The 21,452-nt window shown below is 41.0% G+C and overlaps 1 protein-coding gene across 2 annotated transcripts in view; it reads right to left on the bottom strand.

Annotated features, from left to right (window-relative positions):
• The window catches only part of prkcha (protein kinase C, eta, a), a 40,797-nt gene extending 25,380 nt beyond the window's left edge, over positions 1-15,417 (bottom strand). Inside the window, exons 1-9 of one of the 2 annotated variants that reach the window (XM_080513254.1) lie at positions 14,840-15,417; positions 8,435-8,498; positions 5,601-5,748; positions 5,350-5,384; positions 5,172-5,254; positions 4,582-4,750; positions 4,358-4,491; positions 4,143-4,274; positions 2,183-2,356 (exon numbers count right to left, since the gene is read on the bottom strand). In XM_080513254.1, coding sequence (XP_080369380.1) covers positions 2,183-2,356; positions 4,143-4,274; positions 4,358-4,491; positions 4,582-4,750; positions 5,172-5,254; positions 5,350-5,384; positions 5,601-5,748; positions 8,435-8,498; positions 14,840-15,190 — 1,290 coding nt within the window. In that variant the 5' untranslated portion in view covers positions 15,191-15,417. The remainder of the gene's footprint in view (positions 1-2,182; positions 2,357-4,142; positions 4,275-4,357; positions 4,492-4,581; positions 4,751-5,171; positions 5,255-5,349; positions 5,385-5,600; positions 5,749-8,434; positions 8,499-14,839) is intronic. The other variant, XM_080513255.1, reaches the window with a different exon arrangement.
• Between the last annotated feature and the right edge of the window lie 6,035 nt (positions 15,418-21,452).

Genomic DNA, 21,452 nt, shown 5'->3' with positions numbered 1-21,452 from the left:
CACACCAGGCTCATTTTAAAAGGACACATATCTCACTGCAAAATAGTGAAAAGGGCTAAAATTGCGATAACAAAAAAACCCTAAAAAGGCAGAATCTTCAACAAAATCCTATAAAAAATAGCAACAAAACAGCTAATATGTCATTCAATATCTCTTCTTTTAAATAATACTTCAGAAATGCAACTTAAGACACAATTTGTGGATGTACAGAAAAAAACTATATGAAACTTTATGAGTCATGTTCTCTTCATTTCAAAGGTTAAACATGCTTTGCTGTTACATTACTTCATTTAGTACTCCTGGAGTAGATACAGTAAAAAAATAAACTATGAAACTGTAACTTTGGTAAAATCATCCTGAACTTATATTTCTCTAGAAGGTGTTTCATTTCATTAAGTTAAAAGTTGCAATCCATGATTTCAGTGCAGAACACAGAGGGATTCGATATCACTGCTTGTGGAAATGTGTTGAGATTGAAAAGTTTTGGAGATCAGTGTGAGGCTTCCTTCCTAATCCCTGATAACGGATTAGTTGTGATGCGTGTTGATGTGTTATACAGCGTGACAGCATTCGCTCCCTGCAGCATCCTCCTCTCTGATCAATCCATGGAATTTCTCTGAATGCTGAGTGATCTGGAGTGTGTGAACTGTTCAGTAGCTGATGTAGAATAACTGGGTGCGTGTGGAGTCATATATTTTTAAACTCAGTTGTGGACCTGACTTGTTTTACGCTCTGGGCGAACACTGCCCCTCAACTAGACCACCTGAGACGGTGATTCTCATTTCCTCTGGTGTGGTGCACCTTGGACACATCCCTCATAGCAAAATCCACAACTGAATTGAACAAATTCTCCCGATTCACCACATTCCTGACAGATTAATGCAACGGCGCAGAGCAGCCCTCCGCAGCGCTCAGCTTTGTGTATTAGTTCGCCACACCGTGGAACAATAATGGTGACGGTGCATAGCGACGATGATCCTCCACCCTGTCCTGCTCTTACTTGTAACTCATGAGAAAAGGTGGCGACTGTCTGTGATGGCGTGACGCCTCAACCCTGAATCATAGGATTCAGGTCAAAATCCTGATCCGGTCAAGAATTGAGATTTGTGCCAAACTTGTGGTCATTCTGTGTAAACGCACCTTGAACACCTCCACAGCTGTTTTCCTGCTTTTCTCGTCATGACTTAAAACTTCATCAACCATATTAATTGCACATTTTTTTTAATAATTCAGCATCAGTAAATAGTTTCTAGCTTCCTCAAGGTTCCATGAAACCAGCGATGATGTCGTTGTTGCTCTCTTGTGCAAATGCTGACATATAGACACAGAGGGCTTGTATCATGTGATGTTTTCTGTTTAGCGGCTGCGGGATTTTGGAGCGTCGTTGGCATTAAAGCTGGAGGCATGCAGAAAGTTGAAGTGATGATCCACTTTGCTGAAGCTCCAGTCAGAGTGCAGATCAAGCAGGGCCGGTAATATAAAACTAACCTGTTCAGTCCAGTCACAGTTGAACTGACGCTTTTCCTGCTCCACTTTTTCACCCTCCAGCTCATGTTGTTTCTTTTTTTTTAAATTTGACTCACTGTTGGATGACGGGTGGTTTCGCGGGTTGTGAAATTGAAATCCGTGGAAGTCCAAGCAGGGCAAGCATTGATGTAGTTACGTCAGACGTGCTCAGAGTCTGGCTTCAACTACGATGTGGGATGAGGATTAAAAAGGTAGAGCAGCACATTTTTTACCCACAAATTGCACTTTATTTCACGTTGATGTGCAGTAAAGAGATATTTGATTTTCACGGATCCCTTGCAGTTACACCACGGACCACTAGGGGTCCGCGGACCCCCGGTTGAGAATCACTGGCTTTGAAGATAGTTTGATAGCAATGAGGTCGCCATCTTTCATGGCAGCATCACTGATTTCTTTGCTCGGGTCACAGTGTTTTGTTGTGTCACCACTCTTAAGAGATTACATTTTTTTTTTTTTTTTTTTTATCGCAGATTTCTTTGACATTTCTACCATTTGGTTGATGGTTTCGCCTGATTGTGTTTCAGTGAAACTTAAACTTTACCCATTGGTTTTGTGCAGGCCTCAGTATGATTTAAACGAACTCCGATTTGTAATTAGTCCAAAGTGAAGGTGTTATTCGTGCAGACAAAAGTGGTGTATTGGACCGTGGGCTCACCGAGGTCTGGAAACAGCAGTATAACTGTGTGAGGTACGGATGGTCGCGAGCCAGATACAGAACCCTCTTCTCCGTCATGGTGCACTCCACGTCGTCGTCCTGCAGAATGATGTCCTTCTTCAACACCTTGATGGCAAACACTCGCTCGTTGCTGTTTAGTCTCGCCAACATCACCTGGAAGACAAGACGAACGCAGCGGAGCTCCAGTCACATGAAAACACAGGAGAGATTCTTGGTTTACAGATATGATCTGTAAACATGCAAACAGTTCTCATGGTTACAAACACACACCAAAACTAACTGTGGTGAAAGAAGCATTTAATAACTAACAGAATAAACAAACATTTTCCCAGAAGGCTTGTGGATTGTGCAGGTGCTCATTGGAAACTTCCAGACAGAGTCATGTTTTCGTATTGAGAAAGAAACCCCGTTTCATCACCAGTGTTAGTGTGCGGGAGGATGATCCTAACTCCAATAGCACTTACGTCTGCTGAGGAGATCGGGTCCTTTTTCCAAACACACACAGTGAAAACAATAAAAATAGACCAAAACAATGTACGGTTGATTCACTCTAACGTTCTGCTGAGAAGTGCAACCTACAAGAGACTCTGACTCCGAGTGGAAACATTTAAAAGAGCTCACTTCCCTTTTCTTGCCTCTACACAGTTGGAAAATTTAAACACACACAATCTTTTCTAGAATTTTCTTTTTTAAACTTTGTAAACTGGACTTATGGTAAATGTTGAATCAATCAATACTTAATACAACACTAAATCTCACATTAACCATCAAATATTTCTGATTTCTTCTGAAACACACACACACACAGAGAGAGAGAGAGAGAGAGAGAGAGAGAGAGAGAGAGAGAGAGAGAGAGAGCGAGAGAGCGAGAGAGCGAGAGAGCGAGAGAGCGAGAGAGCGAGAGAGCGAGAGAGCGAGAGAGCGAGAGAGCGAGAGAGCGAGAGAGAGAGAGAGAGAGAGAGAGAGAGAGAGAGAGAGAGAGAGAGAGAGAGAGAGAGAGAGAGAGAGAGAGAGAGAGAGAGAGAGAGAGAGAGAGAGAGAGAGAGAGAGAGAGAGAGAGAGAGAGAGGGAAACATTCATAGAATTATACTGACAGAGAGAACAATATAAAACAGAAAAATATAAATATAGAGCGAAAATAGATCTATAGCCACACTAAATCTTGATAGAAAGACATACAGATATAGAGAGAATGGCGTTCAATAGAATGAGAATAGAGCCAATAGAAACATACGTATAGAGAATAGAGCTTTGTAGAAATAAAGACTAAATCATCATGGAGAAATATATGACAAGAGTCAATAAAATTAGACATATGAGAGGGAATAGAAATCAATAGAAAGAAACGAGAGTGCCCAAGACACTGAACAACAATATCAATGAAACACTTTTTGTTTTCATGAGCTGAACCCAGAGATCCAAGACTTTTTCTGTGTACACAAAAGGCCCATTTCTCTCAAATATTGTTCACAAATGTGTCTAAATGAGTGTTAGTGAGCATTTCTCCATGGCCGAGATAATCCATCCTCCGCACAGGTGGCAGATCAAGATGCCGATTAAACAGCAGGATTTCGTGTGGCCACAATAAAAGGACAGACACACTATATTTCAGAGGAATAGGTATTCTGTGTACTTAGAAAAAGTCTTACATTTTTTGTGTTCAGCTCATGAAAAATGGTATAAAAACTAAATGTGGCATAAGTGTTTTTGATCATTGTACATAGAAAGAGACCAGATGGACACCGAGGAATAAACTACTGCGCCATAGAAATATACAAAGAAAGAGACTCGATATTGAGAAAAGGATACATAGGCAAAGACTACAACCTGTTAGAAACATATGTCTAGAAAGAATAGAATTTGAAAGACTAGAAAGGTGCATATCGAGGGAAGAGAGTGTATACAGAGCTCATTGGACACACAGACAGTAGGTGGTTACCTTTCCAAAGCTGCCCTTGCCCAGCACCTGAAGGAAGGTGAAGTCTGATATCCCCAGTCGGGGGGTCTGCTGCTGGGGGTCCACTCTCTCCCGCAGGTCAGACGGCGCCCTCCTTGGCTCCATGTTTTTCAGCTGTCAGTGGAAACACAATGGACTGATTACAGTCACAGTCCAGACAGAAATCACTCAGTGGGTGTGAATGTCTGGCTCCGTACCACCGAGTTGCGCTTGGCCAGCCCCTCGGCCTGCAGGCCCATCTCCGCCAGCTTGTTGGCCAGCTCCACGCTGTTCACCCCGCAGCTCGGGGCCACGTTGCCTTTACAGCGGATGTGGACGTTCATTTTGCAGACTGAAAGGAGGAATCACACCGACAGAAAGACTCAAAGGCGACGTTATGACACCTGGATGTGATGACTCGAGGTCCTTCCGGTAGTCATACTTTTACAGTGCAGCCCCTGGCGGAGAATCCCCCACAGCAGCGAGCCGCAGTGGTCACAGAAGGTGGGCGACTTGTAGTTGTGGATGTTGAACTTGTGAGGGACATTGATGCTAAAGCCTTGGTTCGTGGGCTCCTGAGAGAGACCACACAGAGGAAACCAGTGCGGATGCTGTGTTGCAAAAGCAGGTTCAATAGTGACATCACTATAAAAAACTTGTGATGCGTTTCTATTTATTTCTGCTTCGACTCAAGGAAGAGAAACTTACTTTCAGCAAAATATACAACCGAGCTGATCTGTCATATCTGACCACTAAAACGAGCATAGAAGTATTTATAGAAACATAAAAATATATCCACAGCTTACACAGATGAGCCTTAACATTAAGACCACCTGATTCATAATGTATAGGCCCAATGCTAGCTCTTCAAGCAATTAACTCAGACAGAAAACAGGAACCTTCACCTGAGGTGTGTGTCTGTATGTAGGAGGGGGGGGGACTATTTCTGTTCTGTTCTCATTTACAAGTTTTTTAAAAACCCCATCATTTCTATCATAATATCTCAGTAAAAACGGACTGATCTGCTGTTACCTCTTCTCTCTCGGCCTTCTTCTTGTGTGGACACTCTGTAACGACCTGCTGGTGGCATCGTTTGTGAACAACGCAGGTACACACTGAGGACAAACACAATGTTAAACTCACAAGTCAAGCTTGGATGTTTTGGCAACTGTGTGAAATAAAAAGGAGAAAAGAAAAAAGGTTTGCTCACATTGACACTGGTAGCCCTGTTTTCCAAACACACCCCTATAAAGGAGTGGGAGAGGCATCAGATCTAGTCTCACACACACACACACACACACACACACACACACACACACACACACACACACACACACACACACACACACACACACACACACACACACACACACACACACACACACACACACACACACACACACACACACACACACACACACACACACACACACACACACACACACACACACATCTTCTCACCAGATGAACTCCCGGCAGTGGAAACAGAAGGTGGGCTGCCGAAGGAAGGTGGACATGAACTTGTGTCCGTTGACCTGGTGGATCTTGCGTTTCACCGCGCGCTGCCGTTTCCTCGTGAACTGCTTGTACTCCTTCACGATGGCATCGTCTGGTGGAAACAGAGAAGTTCTGCTGGGAATTATTGAGAACTGAGGGAGGATGAGGCTCCACTGATACGATGACATTTTTAACAATCATGTAATGCTAGTTGGATGGGTTTTTTTTATTACAAATATTGACTAAGTCTCAAGATCAATGTCTGCAACTGTTGTATCTGTTGAACTTCTGTATTTACAATGAAGCCTACCTTATCATTATAATATACCTCGATTACAATAAGTCCTGTTCTAAAAATGTGCTTTAATAAAACACTGTGTAGTTTGACCCTTTTGATTATTTGTTTTTAGTGACAAACATGCTGGGAAAAGTCAAACTCTCATCTCTCGCCGACTGTAACTAACTCAGCCAGCAACATAAGGACGAGGCTTGAAAAGGTTTGACGAGTTTACATCTGCTTTACTCGACAGGCAGCACAACTTTTAGTTCCGCCTCGTTGCTCCTTCAGTGTAGTTTTTCATCCATGGCAGGCAGCTGTTTCCAGCTGACCAGACCCCTCCTCCACACCCACCGTTCAGTGCCTGCTCAGCCCCGACGGGCAGGCAGAGTCGCATGATAATGACATCCCTGATCATTTAGCAGGCAAAGAGATTAATGTTTTAGTTCACGCGAAGCTCGAAATCAAGGAAAATCTGTTTAGTTTTGCTGGCTTGATGCAGTGAGCTTCAAGCAAAGAGCAAAAAAAACAAAAAAAACCACTTAAATTTCTAAAAACACAAAGTAGCTTTTTAAAACTGATTCCATCCATGGAGTACACAGACACATGCGAGAACATGCAAACTCCACACAGAAAGAGAAGTTCCATAAGTGAGGTGACAATCAGAACACCACTGTGCAGCCCAAAGACAAATAAGCAACAGGTTTTAATTCCTGCTCGTGAAATGAATTGAAAAATTAAATGATAAGGAATGATAACACAAAAGTCTGAGTTAACTATATCAAGAGAAATACTATTTAGAAGCACAATTACATCAACATCATGTGATTATACATGAGCTCATAACTTGCAGCTCCAATTGTCTTCACACTTCTCTCTACATTCCTCTGTAAGCTGGAGTGTCACAGTGGTATATTGGCCTTGTGGTGTGTGTGTGTGTGTGTGTGTGTGTGTGTGTGTGTGTGTGTGTGTGTGTGTGTGTGTGTGTGTGTGTGTGTGTGTGTGTGTGTGTGTGTGTGTGTGTGTGTGTGTGTGTGTGTGTGTGTGTGTGTGTGTGTGTGTGTGTGTGCTAATTTACATGTTTTTCCTGGCCCTGCATGCCTTCATGTGAGGGGTAAATGATCCGTCCACTGATCAATCTGCCTCCCTGCTAGAACCATGTGACATTGAAAACACCAAAATCATACTATTGGAATGAAGGATGTTTAGATTCATTCAAACTAAGAAGCCAAATTAATTAAACAAGGCAACCACTGGGAATGAGTCACACACATATGGAGACACTGAATGGCTGGTTATGTGACCTTATGAAATGTAAAACCTGCACATCAGCTGGGTGAAGGTCTCTGATTAGCTGTGGTTAGAGAGGCCACAGTATTTGTGAGGTAAAAACGACACATTTATGACCAAAAGTTGTGTGCAGAACTAAATAAAACGACGTGGAGCCAGTAGGAAGGCTCGTCTTAAAGGGGTCATATTATGCAAAATTCACTTCCTAAAGGTTTTCCAGCAGCACTAATCGTCCCCGTGCCTGGAACGACGCCCAAAAGAGAAGAAAGTGTGTCCTCTTTCTCCCTGGTTTGTTTCAGTTTTTAAAAAGTGTGTTGCTCCAACCAGCCAATCAGAAATCAAACCCTATGTAGTGTCATCAGGGGTTTAGCCAATCACAATCAAGGTTGGCTCCTCCCTTTGACTCCTCCCACAATCAGGCAACTCTGCTCTGGCACATGGTACCACGAGAGGAAGCACCTCCTCCTCTTCCTAAGATGGGCATGTGTGGGCGGAGCCAGTCCAGCTCACACAGACACAGCAGATTCTGAATGCAGCTCCTCGGATCCAATATTCAAATGGAGGAAAATCAAACAAAAGCTGGATTTGTGGAAATAAACTTTGAATACAACATTTCTGGACCACCAAGACCCACTTTAAAGTGTTGGAAGAGTTTTATTATAGGTCTTTAAATTCAGACTGTAATGTGTGCAATTATTTCTCTGTCAATGGCAAAGAAAAATGCAACAATCATGTAATATGTAGTATTATATTATTCTACAACTTTCAGTGCAGCTGTACAGTAATGACATGGAGAAAACAAGTTATAGTTTTGTAAAGTTAAACTTTTTTAATGGATAAATCCTGAATAATCACTCCAGTTATGGACACATTGTGTCACGTAGAAAACATCCAAAGAAATACTTTTACTTGAGCCAAAGTCTCATGTTTTATTCACTGTAAATCTGTAAGAGCATTGCCATTTCTATAACTGGATATTTTACAGTTGTTTGTACAAACAAAAGGCTTGTAAATAAAAGACAGTTTCCCAGGTCTGTTTAGATTCTAGAAAAAACCCTCAGTACTTCTGAGAAAACTCGTCATGATCTGGAAAAAGCATACCTGCAACACACTGATGTCTATCTGCACACACACCTTTTTTAAAGACCATACTCTGACACGCTGCAGACAGACATCAATGAGTAACAAACCACAATCACAGGGAGCTGACATCATTTATTCAGTGACGTACCGTCGATGAAGGATCCGGTGAGCGTAATCTGGACGTACACCCTTCCTTCTGGCTCCAAGTCCATCTACACACACACACACACACACACACACACACACACACACACACACACACACACACACACACACACACACACACACACACACACACACACACACACACACACACACACACACACACACACACACACACACACACACACACACACAATTACTTTCATACACTGTAAAACAGACTTTTTAACTACACTTTTAATCTTTTAAGCCTCACTCCTTCATGATGCGGTTTAGAGGACCATCCAGACCTCTCAGACCGGCTCCGTCCTCAGACTCACATCAAACATGCTGAAGCTGCTTTTAGTTTTCATGCAGAAAATATTTGGAGAAACTTCCCAAAAACTTGCAACTCAAAGTCTTTTCAAAATGAGGATTAAGTTCTTTCTGTCCGCTCCAGCTATCTAAACTTCTGCATTGCATTTATGTTTTACTCCTTTTATTAATCTTATTTGAATTTGTTTTTCCCATTCATGGGATTTCTCTGCACTTGTTGCCTTTCATATTTAAATGGGCTGGTTGTTGATCTCTGACATTTTTTTCCATCACATAAACACAGAACACCCAGACTGCAGTAAGACATCGATGTAATTAAAGCTTTCTGCCCATGTACTCGCTAGAATGTGGACTTCTACCATATGACTGTAATGACAGACAAAAGTCACCAGCATGCCACATATTTTCCACATCAGCTTGTGAAGAACACTCAGTCATGTGGAAGAACTGGGAGATATTCAAAGTTGAAGTTATCGTCAAGAGAGGAGCATGAGGCACTCAATTAATTGACATTTTTGGACAATTGCACACCTAAATAAATGTAGGTGTTAACATATAAACTTAAGCAAAGCATACAAAGTAAAATGTTACGTTCACCTCAAATTCTTAAGAGTTAAGTGAAGAAAATATTTGTGAAGGCTGTTTCATTTTAAAATAAGCCCGTGTCACAATATCCAGACACAACAGGACATATATGGGATGAGCCTCAGGTTCACTGATGAATTTCCTCTCAGTATTTTTACATTCTTTGGCTTTTGCATCATGTGCCAGCAATCCAAGCAATGCGGCACGAAAGCCACAGGGCAGGTCTGTCTGGTTGGGCCTGTAGCAGCGATTGTAGTGACGTGATGCTGAGCTGAGAGTTATTTTTACTTCAAATATCATCACCAATGCTCAGAACAGGGCCTGTTTGTAGGTGGACATGAAGCGCAGCACAGGAAGCTTCCTGCAGCAACCACTGAATGGAAACTTCTGCCACTGCACTCAAGTATGATCTATTTGTGTCGCATACACCCACAGTGGAAAATACTCGCAGAGAAAAGAGCATGAGCAACATAAATATGGTGTAAATCCTGCAAGTACACCTCGCCTGGCCTCAGAGGTCATCTTCAGCTTTTGATTTTGATTACCCGATAATATCCTGAGTGTGGATGGAAGTCTAGATAGTAAGCAGTCCAGTATGAAACTTATTCAGTGTGCGTTATCTCTGGTATTTTTCCAGTGTGTTTATCTCTGGAACTGAAAAGCAGCAATGCATCCATAACTGAAATTCCTTAGACAGTCAGATCAAAGGATAACCTCACATTTTTACACATCTGCTGAGAAGCATCTTCAGACACAAAGACTGACTGATTGTTGTTGAGCCCTTTTGTTTGCCAGGAGGTTTAGCTCAGAGTGAACATGCAGGCATGTGAAACGCAACCAGAACAACTGTGGTTTAATGGTGCAGCAGATCTGATCACCATGCATGTGTGAAGAAACATCTCTGTTTAAAACCAGCTTCAAGATGCAGAACACTCAGAGAGTTCATATGAGGTTTGTTCTAACCACCAAGTCAATTCTCCATCTTTATTTGAAGTAGGGTAGTATGGCTGCTGAGGCACTTCGATCTGATTGGCCGAATATATTGTCACGCATGTTCTGAACACAGTGTGTTTACTAGTAATTTATTGCATTAGGCCTTTATAACATTTGCTCTGTATTGTGCAGTTCTAATTCTATAAAATACAGAAATATTCTTTCATGAACAAGTCCAGTTCTACGCTTCCTGTTCACAGTGTTTACAAGTTTGAACTTTATTAAAATACTTTTTTTAATAATAAAATGAGAGAGGTATAACAATTGACATTAATCAGGGGAACACCAGTGGCCAATCAGATCCATCCTTCATCCTTAAAATGCACTTAACTAGACTTTAGAGGAAACCAAGGAGGCCATACTTTCAGCTTTATTTATGACTTCAGGAGAGGTTAAGGTGGTTTAATACATTAGAAAAAGCTTCCAAACAACTGTGCAGGTGGGAGGGACAGAACACGCCCGATGGTCATGTGGTGATGTCTCAGCTGGACGAGGACAGTGAGCAAAGACTGCCAGTGAGGTGGGAGGGAGATAGAGGGAGGAGGAAAACATCTTTTCATGTAAATATCTTGATGTGAGCGAGCAGAGGATGGATATTTCAAATAGTGAGAGAACCGGTGATCAGCTGGTGGGAAAAGACTGACAAATGGCGAGTTGAGGCTTGAAACCACCCACCCACCCACCCACCCACCCACCCACCCACACACACACACACACACACACACACACACACACACACACACACACACACACACACACACACACACACACACACACACACACCTTCTAAAACTGCCTACAAAGCTCTACTTTCACACTTCCCCTCAGCACAGAGGGTCGTAATGAAAGTGTGTGTAAAGCACTTTTGAGTTTTATTTATGTGCTGGAGGCCATCATGGCTGACTTCAGTTCCAATGATGTTCCTGCAAGGGGTAAATAAAGGCAAAGGAAATAAATTAAAAAATATATATAATTGAGGACGTTAACTGTTCCAAGAGCTGTTGGCCTAAATAAAGTGTACAAGTACAATAAACAGACACAAAAACTAATACAAATAAATCTAAATGGGTTAATGAATGGATATTGTATAAAAAAGACTAATTATGAAGTGCCGATTTCTGCTGTGAGGTTTGAAAATCTCTCATGCTTCCAACATCGGTACATTTTACTCCTAAAACATGTATGTATATTTAAAGTTGTGTCTTCTGTAGAGCTCTCCAGTTTCACTGTACAAATATATACATAGTACGATTTGTAATGAAAGAAAACATTGGGTTTCATATTTGCAGTTTAATAGAAATCAAGCTAAAGAAAAAAATCAATAATTTGAATTAAAACAAAAAAGGTTCAAAACTAATATGATGAAGGTGCAACAGTTGCAGGCTGTAAACACGAATGCTTTTTATTACATGTCTTCAAACAATATCGTTCCTCAACATAATTCAACCAAGACTTACTTCTTGGTGTGAGACAAACGTGAGGGTGAGTTTGGAGTTAATCCTGTAAGTTTCACTCTCAATCCAAGAGAAGTGACGGTTCTGCTTTACTTCCATTCTGAAATATATTTACTGGCTGCTCTGCTGGTGAAGTGGCTTCAAGGTTTCGTCTCATACTTTCAGACTAATGTTTGATGCTCACTGTGTTTTCATGATGTTTATCTACCTGTTGTTACACTTTAATCCCTTTTGGTTTCAGGAGGATAAAAACAATACGAGATGGAGATGAGATGACAGTGAGGAGTCCTGCTGTCCCAGGCCCCGACTGGGTCACGTTTCACTCAGTGACACCTGCAGTAGCTTAAAGCCCCCGCAGGGACGAAAGTAAGTCTCCAGTCGGGGAATTCCAGTCTGAAGTCTGGATTAGAGTGGCACTGTGGTGATACAGGTTACATTCAACAGTTTTAGAGTTTCAGTCTTTATCATTTTGGCTTGGAAGTCAAGAAAATGTGAAATTACAGCACCTTAAGCCAAACTATAATTTAGTACAATAAGTGTAAACAGAGCTTAAACAACAACTTGTATCTGACATTCTAAGCGCCTCACAACTGTGGACACTTTGTGGAAGCTGAAGTGTGGAAGTTATTAATAAGCAGCCGTCTGAACAGTCACGTCCAGGGTGGAGTGTTTGTCTCTGCACAGCGGTGCGAAGTAACAAATGCTTCTCAGATGGTTCGACACCTCGCTTGCTGCGTGCGCTGGCATGTGGTTTCAGTCCACGGTGAAGCTGCTGAGCCGAGAGCAGCGAGACATGAAGAGTTCCTGTCCACGCTCAACACACACAAGTGTGAAAACAAGTGGTGGTCGGCGGCAGCGTTCAAGTTCAGACAAGAGGGAGGAGAAGCTCTCAGGCAGAGTAACTGACAGCCAGCGACTCCCCCAGCTTCATGACATGCTTGTATTCAGGAAATGTTCTCTCTCACACACACACACTCTTGTGTAATAGAGGATTCACTTATAAAATCTGCCGAGCTTTTCCACTTCAATCTGCTTTCTCGTTGGTTAGAAACACAACGTACACGACACGTTTAGTCATTTCTAAAGTTCCAATGCGCTTTAACTGATGAGTCACACTCACACACACCATTATTCACACACTCACACCAAGGGTGACAGCTGCTGTGCAACATGCTCACACATCGCCACAGGCGGGGAATCGAACCGACACCCCTGGGATTGGAAGAGCCGTATCATTCTGGTCTGTCCATGTGAGAAAACACTCATTAGATATTTTGTTGGTATTAAGATGGATGATTATCAGCCAAAGAAGTATTTCTGCAGGAAGATAAAGTTCAGTTGAGTTTGAAACTACATAAAATCAAATGTGTACAAATACTATGTGATATATTGAAAAGTTTTGTATTTCATTCATTTAATTTTATCTGGATTGGTTTGGAAAATTATTTGTAAATATTGCTTCAATGTGTCTCAGATACGCAGAGAAAATTCACTGAAAATCAATGGAGGTGGGAGTGTTAATTCACAATGAGAATTATCAAATCATCAGTTTGCACATCGCAGTGTTTCCATGATGGATATCAAATTGAAAGATTTTAAGGTTCAATAAACAGTATATTGGTGAATTATCACATATTTGATTAATTGTGGGGAAATAAACAGGGTGCATCACTAATCTTTACCAATAAATGAGTAGAAACACAAAATGTAATGTTTTTGACGACATTGGATAAAAACAATAAATGGAAGGTAAAATTGACCAAAACATAAACATATAAAAGTCTATATTTTAGACAGACAGAATCAAATTCAAAAACATACTGGTCATTTTGTAAATGTCAAGTCCCAACAGTGGATTTAGAGTCTGTCGTGTTGACAGTCCATCTGTGCAGTCTTTTTCAGCCTGACGCGGCACCATTGTTCCTCCTGCAGCTAGCTTACTTTAGTTTCTATGTTCCCCCTGCAGCTAGCTTACATTAGTGTCTACCTTCCCCCTGCAGCTAGCTTACTTTAGTGTCTACCTTCCCCCTGCAGCTAGCTTACTTTAGTTTCTATGTTCCCCCTGCAGCTAGCTTACATTAGTGTCTACCTTCCCCCTGCAGCTAGCTTACTTTAGTGTCTACCTTCCCCCTGCAGCTAGCTTACTTTAGTTTCTATGTTCCCCCTGCAGCTAGCTTACTTTAGTGTCTACCTTCCCCCTGCAGCTAGCTTACTTTAGTGTCTACGTTCCCCCTGCAGCTAGCTTACTTTAGTGTCTACGTTCCCCCTGCAGCTAGCTTACTTTAGTGTCTACGTTCCCCCTGCAGCTAGCTTACTTTAGTGTCTACGTTCCCCCTGCACATAGCTTACTTTAGTGACTACGTTCCCCCTGCAGCTAGCTTACTTTAGTGTCTACGTTCTCCCTGCAGATAGCTAACTTTAGTGTCTATGTTCCCCCTGCAGATAGCTTACTTTAGTGTCTATGTTCCCCCTGCAGCTAGCTTACTTTAGTGTCTACGTTCTGCCTGCAGATAGCTAACTTTAGTGTCTATGTTCCCCCTGCAGATAGCTAACTTTAGTGTCTATGTTCCCCCTGCAGATAGCTAACTTTAGTGTCTACGTTCTCCCTGCAGATAGCTTACTTTAGTGTCTACGTTCTGCCTGCAGATAGCTTACTTTAGTGTCTACGTTCTGCCTGCAGATAGCTTACTTTAGTGTCTATGTTCCCCCTGCAGATAGCTTACTTTAGTGTCTACGTTCTGCCTGCAGATAGCCAACTTTAGTGTCTATGTTCCCCCTAACTTTTCCAAAATGCTCCATCTCCGTGGAATCGGGGGAAACGCAACTTTAACTCGTAAATTAAAAACTTTTCATGTAAACGAACATAAATGAATAGAATGCAGTCAGCCTTTTCCCATATATAAAGAAATGTTATACCCCATCAAGTCAAGGGTTCTTCACGACCCTCTATGAAACTTTGGCGGCCCCCCCAGGGGGCTGAGCCCCTCTCTTTTGGAACCACTGGATTGGGGAACATCAGCATCAGTGTCCAGGAGGAAACTCACCCAGCCCTCATAGTTCTCCCCGGTGTTGGAGGTCTCCATCAGGTCCTCAAAGTGGATGATGCAGTTGGCCACGAAGTCGTCGTATCCAATGGGAGTGTCGTGGAAGACGGCCAGCTCGACGTGTCGGCCATCGTTAACGTTGAGGCAGAACTCCTCATTGTAGGTGGGCTGGTTGGTCTTCTGCTTGGTGTGCGTCTGTCCGATCTTAAACTCGTCCACCTTGACCACGATGTAGGGGTCGAGGGCCGGGGCCGGCTTGTGGAAGATGACGGAGTGTCGCTGGGAGAAGCTGGTGGGCTTCAGGTCCACCGCCTCCCCGATCCGCAGTTTCAGGTAGCCGTTAAACTTCATCCCTCTCGCACGGCGGCGCACAACATGAAGGGAAATACTTCACACAAGCTTTTAGACTGTCCGACACGCACACTCACTGTGAGAGCTGTGAACGCTGCTCTCACACTCACACACACACACTCTTACTGTCAGCGCATTTCATACTCACACAACCTGCTTCAAGTAAATAGGAAGCAACAACAAGCGCATGCCGAGCAGGCGGAGGGACAGGTTCCGCATAGCGCACGCACGCAAACACACACACACACACACAGAACACACACACACACACATACCCGCTCCAGTGTGGAAGCAGAGGAAAGGTTTAGTGTGTCACGTGGTTTCGTTCGTCGTCAACATGCAGATGTGTTTTAGGACTACATTTCCCATAATGCATCACTCCACAATATTCCCAAAACAAAGTAGCTGAATAAATAAATCTCGATCTACTGTTTTTATCATGGGCAGTATTTTCATACAGATTGTGGCTAAACACAATAACTCCTCACTAAAGTGTGCATATTAGCTTATATGGTAATACTTAAGGAAAATAACTCAATACTTCTCCTTTTAGAGCAAAGAATAGCTAATTCTTTAAAAAAAACAAAAAAACAACAACAACAAACAAACAAAGAAACCCCCCCCCAAAAAAAACTTTTCACAAAAGCTGCACAACATGGAATTGCTTTAGTTTAAAATCCTCATGCTATACTGTTATAATGCCTCTTGGTGCAAAATGATTCCTTGCAACTAAAAATGCATTAATAAATACAACTTATGTGTCTCTTCAAATCTTGAAACTATCTGTTTCTTTAACTAGAAACTGGTCTGTTCTGGTTTTTCTTTTGACTTCTGCATCCTTCAGAATGCCTGTGTCATTCAGTGCTAATTCACTGTAGCTTTCCCCACTGCACGGCTTTTTGCTCACACACAGATGTGATGATGGACCTGATGATCAGTGAAAATAAAGTTCTGATACTTTTACTCAAAATCATGTCCACACTTTTAGAGAGAAGATCATCATGCAGGCTGGATGGGACCCTCATGCGGGCCAGTTCTGTAAGCGCTAACTTAAGGTCTAACTGTAAGCAGTCAGACAACATTATTATTATTATTATTATTATTATTGTTGTTGTTGTTGTTGTTGTTGTTGTTGTTGTTGTTGTTGTTATTTTTTATTGTTGTTATTATTATTATGCTGGGACTATGGGTTTTGTAATAAATACATAAATAAATAAAGTTTATCTATCTATCTATCTATCTATCTATCTATCTATCTATCTATCTATCTATCTATCTATTTATTTATTTATTAACTTTGTTTAGAATTCAATGTTAAATATATGTAATAATAACAATTAAAACAAAATGATTTAGTTCTTAGTGATCCTCCATTGCCATTCAAATGTATTTAAGTCATGTGGTAGGGAATGTGTTCAAACAGACTGAAATGCAGCACAAAACAAACACAATGATCCGTAATTTTATTTATTTTTTTAAGTTTGTCTTCAAGTGCAAATTAAAGTATCATGCTTATTGAATATGCATCATTAAACCTGGCGAGGAAAAATAGAAAACGAGAATTGGGGCTCTAAAGCCCAACCGGAAATTGCTTTAACCAGTGAAGATCAATGTGGGTAAATACCACCCTCTGCTGGCAGACGTAATAATTTACACTTTCTTTCTTTCTTTCTTTCTTTCTTTCTTTCTTTCTTTCTTTCTTTCTTTCTTTCTTTCTTTCTTTCTTTCTTTCTTTCTTTCTTTCTTTCTTTCTTTCTTTCATAGCGTTTGTTAAATCAATTATTGGCCATGTCATTTTACTTAATGGCCTTTTGCTGTTAAATATTTTCATCTTTCTTTTTGTGTAAATTGAAATTTTAAAGAGCAGAAGGGCAGGCAGTTGTTTATAGGCTCACTTATAATGATCGCATGAAATCCTTTCAAAGAAAACAAAGGAAGGCCATTGTGATGGATTATCTTCTTTAACTTTACTCTCCAGGTAGTATAACCACAATACAGAAGCAGGAAAAACCATGAACTGTAAGCTGAACATTTTATTGAGAGTGACAATAACATGCCTCCTAAACTCAGTAACTTTTCACCCCTTGTTTTATGTTTTATTTTCCATAACACCAATTGCCGTCCTATAAAAGTATTGACACCAGGTATGTCAAACATACAGCCCGGAGGCCAGAAACGAGCCAGCAGGGGGTCTAATCCGGCCCAGAGGATGACATTGTAAAGACATTAAGAAGAATTTAAACAGTAACATGTGTGTGTTTAATTCACTGGAGATTGCAGGAAGAGCAGCAGACATGAGGAAACACTAACACCTGGGATGAGTGAGTCATGAAAACATTATACCTGATTGACAAGAAGCATTGGCATCAAATCATCCAGACTGTGGGGTGAATTTGAGAAAACATGCATGCCAGAAGTTGCAAAACACCACAAAAAAAGGATGTAGTTTTTGGATATTTGACTGGAGGCATCTTGAAAAACATGGCATGATGGTACATTTACATTTTCTATCAACATTTCTAAACTGAAAAAGATTCTAAATGAAATGGGAACATTACACATTGCTGACTCTGAAACAAAGGAAAACATTTGGAGTTGACAAAATATTTTTATTCACAGTGCCGTGGAGAAGATCAATCAGACTCCTCACTGTGGAACAATGTTCACAGAAGTTTGTTGCATTTCTTAGTTAAGCCGAAATTATTCTCAGTAAGAAGGCATGAGGAAACATTTTCCAGTCTCTCAGGTGAACAAAAGCTGAAGTTTAATTGGTTGAATGATAATAACCATGTTGTTGTTCATGAATGAATACATGATGTGACGATACTGGGTTCTAACATTTGAGTATTTAGTTTGACACTGTGACATTTGGACTGTTGATTAGTTTTTCTAATGCTTTGCAGCATTTCATATGAAGCCATTAGAAATTAAAGTTTACAAGCATATAAATGGAAAGACAGAAAATTCAATGTTGCTTTTCAAGAAACTTATATAACTTTTAAATTGCAATTTAAAAAACAACAACATATTGGGGATTATACTATTTCAGTGCCTGAAAATATGGACGAAATACACTGCAACGTGACAGAAAAATGTTTACTTGCTGTCGTGTTTCATCACAAATTAATTGTCATACTTTCTTACCTTGTCAGGTGACTTTGATTCCTTGAGGGAGATCAGCTCTAATGTTTTCACGATGGCAGAACTCATCAAAAGCCCTCATCAGAATCAGAATCAGATGAGTACCTCATCTATCTGTGGGGGAAATTAAAGGTGTAATGTTTTGTCATGCCACTTTTATACATCGGATGGCAACAGTGAGTCACTGTTCTTTAGCATTAGAGTTGCTGTTGCTGTAAAATTCCCTAGGTACCTCCAAAAAGTCCCTCCAACCTCCTTATCTAGGGACTATTAACCCCTTGGATGACATCACGAGGTTAAGGAAAGTTGTTTGGAGGCTTCCGAAAGGAGTTAAGGAAAGTTGTTACAAGACTTCCTAAAGGAGTTAAGGAAAGGTGATAGGAGGCTTCCTAAAGGAGGTAAGGAAAGGTGTTAGAAGGCTACCTAAAGGAGTTAAGGAAAGGTGTTAGGAGGAAACCTAAAGGAGTTAAGGAAAGGTGTTAGGAGTCTACCTAAAGGGGTTAAGGAAAGGCGATCACATTAGTGTGGCAGTCGGACACTTTCACTGAGTGACATCATAATAATGCGACAGCGGCGAAGGTTAGTGACGTCTGCTGTTGCGGGAAACGAACTACAAGTTTCTGAAAATAGACTATAAAAAGCATATTTGGATTTTAGATGATTTAAAGTTGTTCCAGCAGATTGTTTCTTTGGTAACTTACATGATCTGCTCCTTTTTCTGACATCGAGATTTTCCATAAACGCTCGGATGAGCGCGTCCCTTTAAATGTTGTCCCCGCAAGGAATTGTGGGGCAGCATGAGCTTGTCTCCTTTGGAAAACGATACATCAGTGTTTCCCATGCTAAAGGAGGCTCTAAAGGAAGCATCAGTGTTTCTTAGGCTAAAGGAGGCTCTAAAGGAAGCATCAGTGTTTCTTAGGCTAAAGGAGGCTCTAAAGGAAGCATCAGTGTTTCTTAGGCTAAAGGAGGCTCTAAAGGAAGCATCAGTGTTTCTTAGGCTAAAGGAGGCTCTAAAGGAAGCATGAGCCTCCTTTTCTTTGCTTATTCAGACAGTTCTTATCATGGCTGACACACTAAACACTTCCGGGGTTCAGTGAAAGTTGATAGATAAGGAGATAGGAGGGACATTTCGGACGTACCCATGGTTTTTGCTTGAGCTAGAGTCTGATTCTTCTTCTGTTTCCAGGCTGAATGCACGAGGTGAAGTAAAGTGACTCTGCACCACCTTGTGGCACAAAGTGGCATTGCAAGACATCTGCATTGAATGGATTTACATGTTTGCTTGCTGATCTACGTCTCCTTCCTCTCCTTTTGTCTCCTCTATCCCCTCACCCCAACTGGAACAACATGAAGTCTTTACCTCAGTCTGGTTCTGCAGGTTTCTTCCTGTTAAAAGGGAGTTTTTCCTTTCCACTGTACTCGAGAAATATTAAAATAAATTGACTTGAAGAGCTTTATTGCTTGTTAACTAATGTAACTTTCTCTGCGAAGTCATGATAATCATTTTTAAGTTCTTTATACCCTTGAATATTTGAAAAATCCCCAAAATTGAAGATTGATGTTGAAGTACAAACAGAAAAATTATCTCTTGTTGAAGTCAGCAGAAAGGAAAATGGAAAAATGTTTGTTTTGTTTTGTTTTAATATGTCAAATGCAAATTATCAATATAAAGCATGGACAGAAAGAAATATATTGAACAACAGTGACACTTGAGTCAAATCCTTGAAATATCCCATGAGAAGGATTGATTGGTTTCAGTTTGCTCCTGAAATGATGAATATGATTAATCAATTAAAAAAAACATTAATGGTCAAATTTAGTCAAAATGCTTTATACATTTGAGAAACATATCAGTGTTTCCAACATTTGCTCTTTTATTATTTTTCACATTTATTATGTATATTTATTATTCACTTTATTAGTTGCTTTATTATTAAATTTTATTGTTGTTGAGGGCAGTGGAGGTTGAAAAGTTAAAGAAGCAGACTTGGAATCGGGAGTTTGCAGGTTTGAATCCAGCCGCTGACGGGTGTGAGATCCTGAGCATGACCTTTGACCCACCCCCATCAGCTCTCCAGAGCACCATAATGTGGCTGAACCTCACCTAAAGTACACCATAAAGTTTATTAGTAAGATAATAAAATATGATTCGTTAGTTACTGGATCCAAACTGCAATTCCGTTCACAAAAGACAAAGAGTCCATAAACATATTTACATTTACAGGAAATGCTTAAAACAAACAGTAAAGGTAATAGAGGATTAAATCCTTTGGTGAAAGTTAAGGCTCGGTCACTTAATCACCCTCTTTCTCTTTTCTCTGTTCTCTTAAATCCTGCTGCACTATCCCTTTTTCTTTTCTCTTTTATATGTCTCTCTCTCTCTCTCTCTCTCTCTCTCTCTCTCTCTCTCTCTCTCTCTCTCTCTCTCTCTCTCTCTCTCTCTCTCTGGGTGCTGTGCCGGCTCCATCCATAAATGCCACGATCAAAGTCTCCACTTTATTGGTGTTAGACTCGACCTCTCACCCCACTCCGCCAAATGTCAGCGCTTCACATCTCTCAGCTCCAGCTGTTATAAATAAAGAGCCGGGGGTCCCAGATCTCGCACATCTCTCGGATCCAGACTGTCTTGTAAACAACCTCTCAGACATGACCTTACTGAGCAGAGGAGGTCATGATGACAAAGTCTTGGCGCGGGAGTGTGAATACACTCACAGCTATCAGCAGCAAGCCTTTCTTTCAGATTTCTTACAAATTAAAATACCACATTGTCTGAAATGTATGCAACACATCACCTTGACCAATGAGATCAAGCATGCCAGCATAAGCTCACACTTGTTGCCTGAGCTATTTGTTATCTAATGTCTTCAAGTCAAGGTTTTCTAATGGTATTTTTCTGTCTCTGACAATATTTTAAAAAAGGTCGTAAGTGTTCCTCATTCAAGCAAAGCTCATTCCACATAAAGGAGGTGTTTGATGAAGTGTCCAACAGAGGGCAGAATATGACTACAAAATGTATTTCCTTACCTCACCTTCCACCCTCTTTTTTCTCTGCTTGCTTCACTTTTATCATAAACCTTTAAAAATCCATATATTTGGCTTGCCCTCTTCATGTTGGAGCACA

This window comes from Blennius ocellaris (genome assembly GCF_963422515.1).
Source record: "Blennius ocellaris genome assembly, chromosome: 17".
NCBI classification, from domain to species: domain Eukaryota; kingdom Metazoa; phylum Chordata; class Actinopteri; order Blenniiformes; family Blenniidae; genus Blennius; species Blennius ocellaris.
The sequence above is the reverse complement of the archived record's forward strand: the minus strand, read 5'-3'. Positions and strand labels throughout refer to the sequence as shown.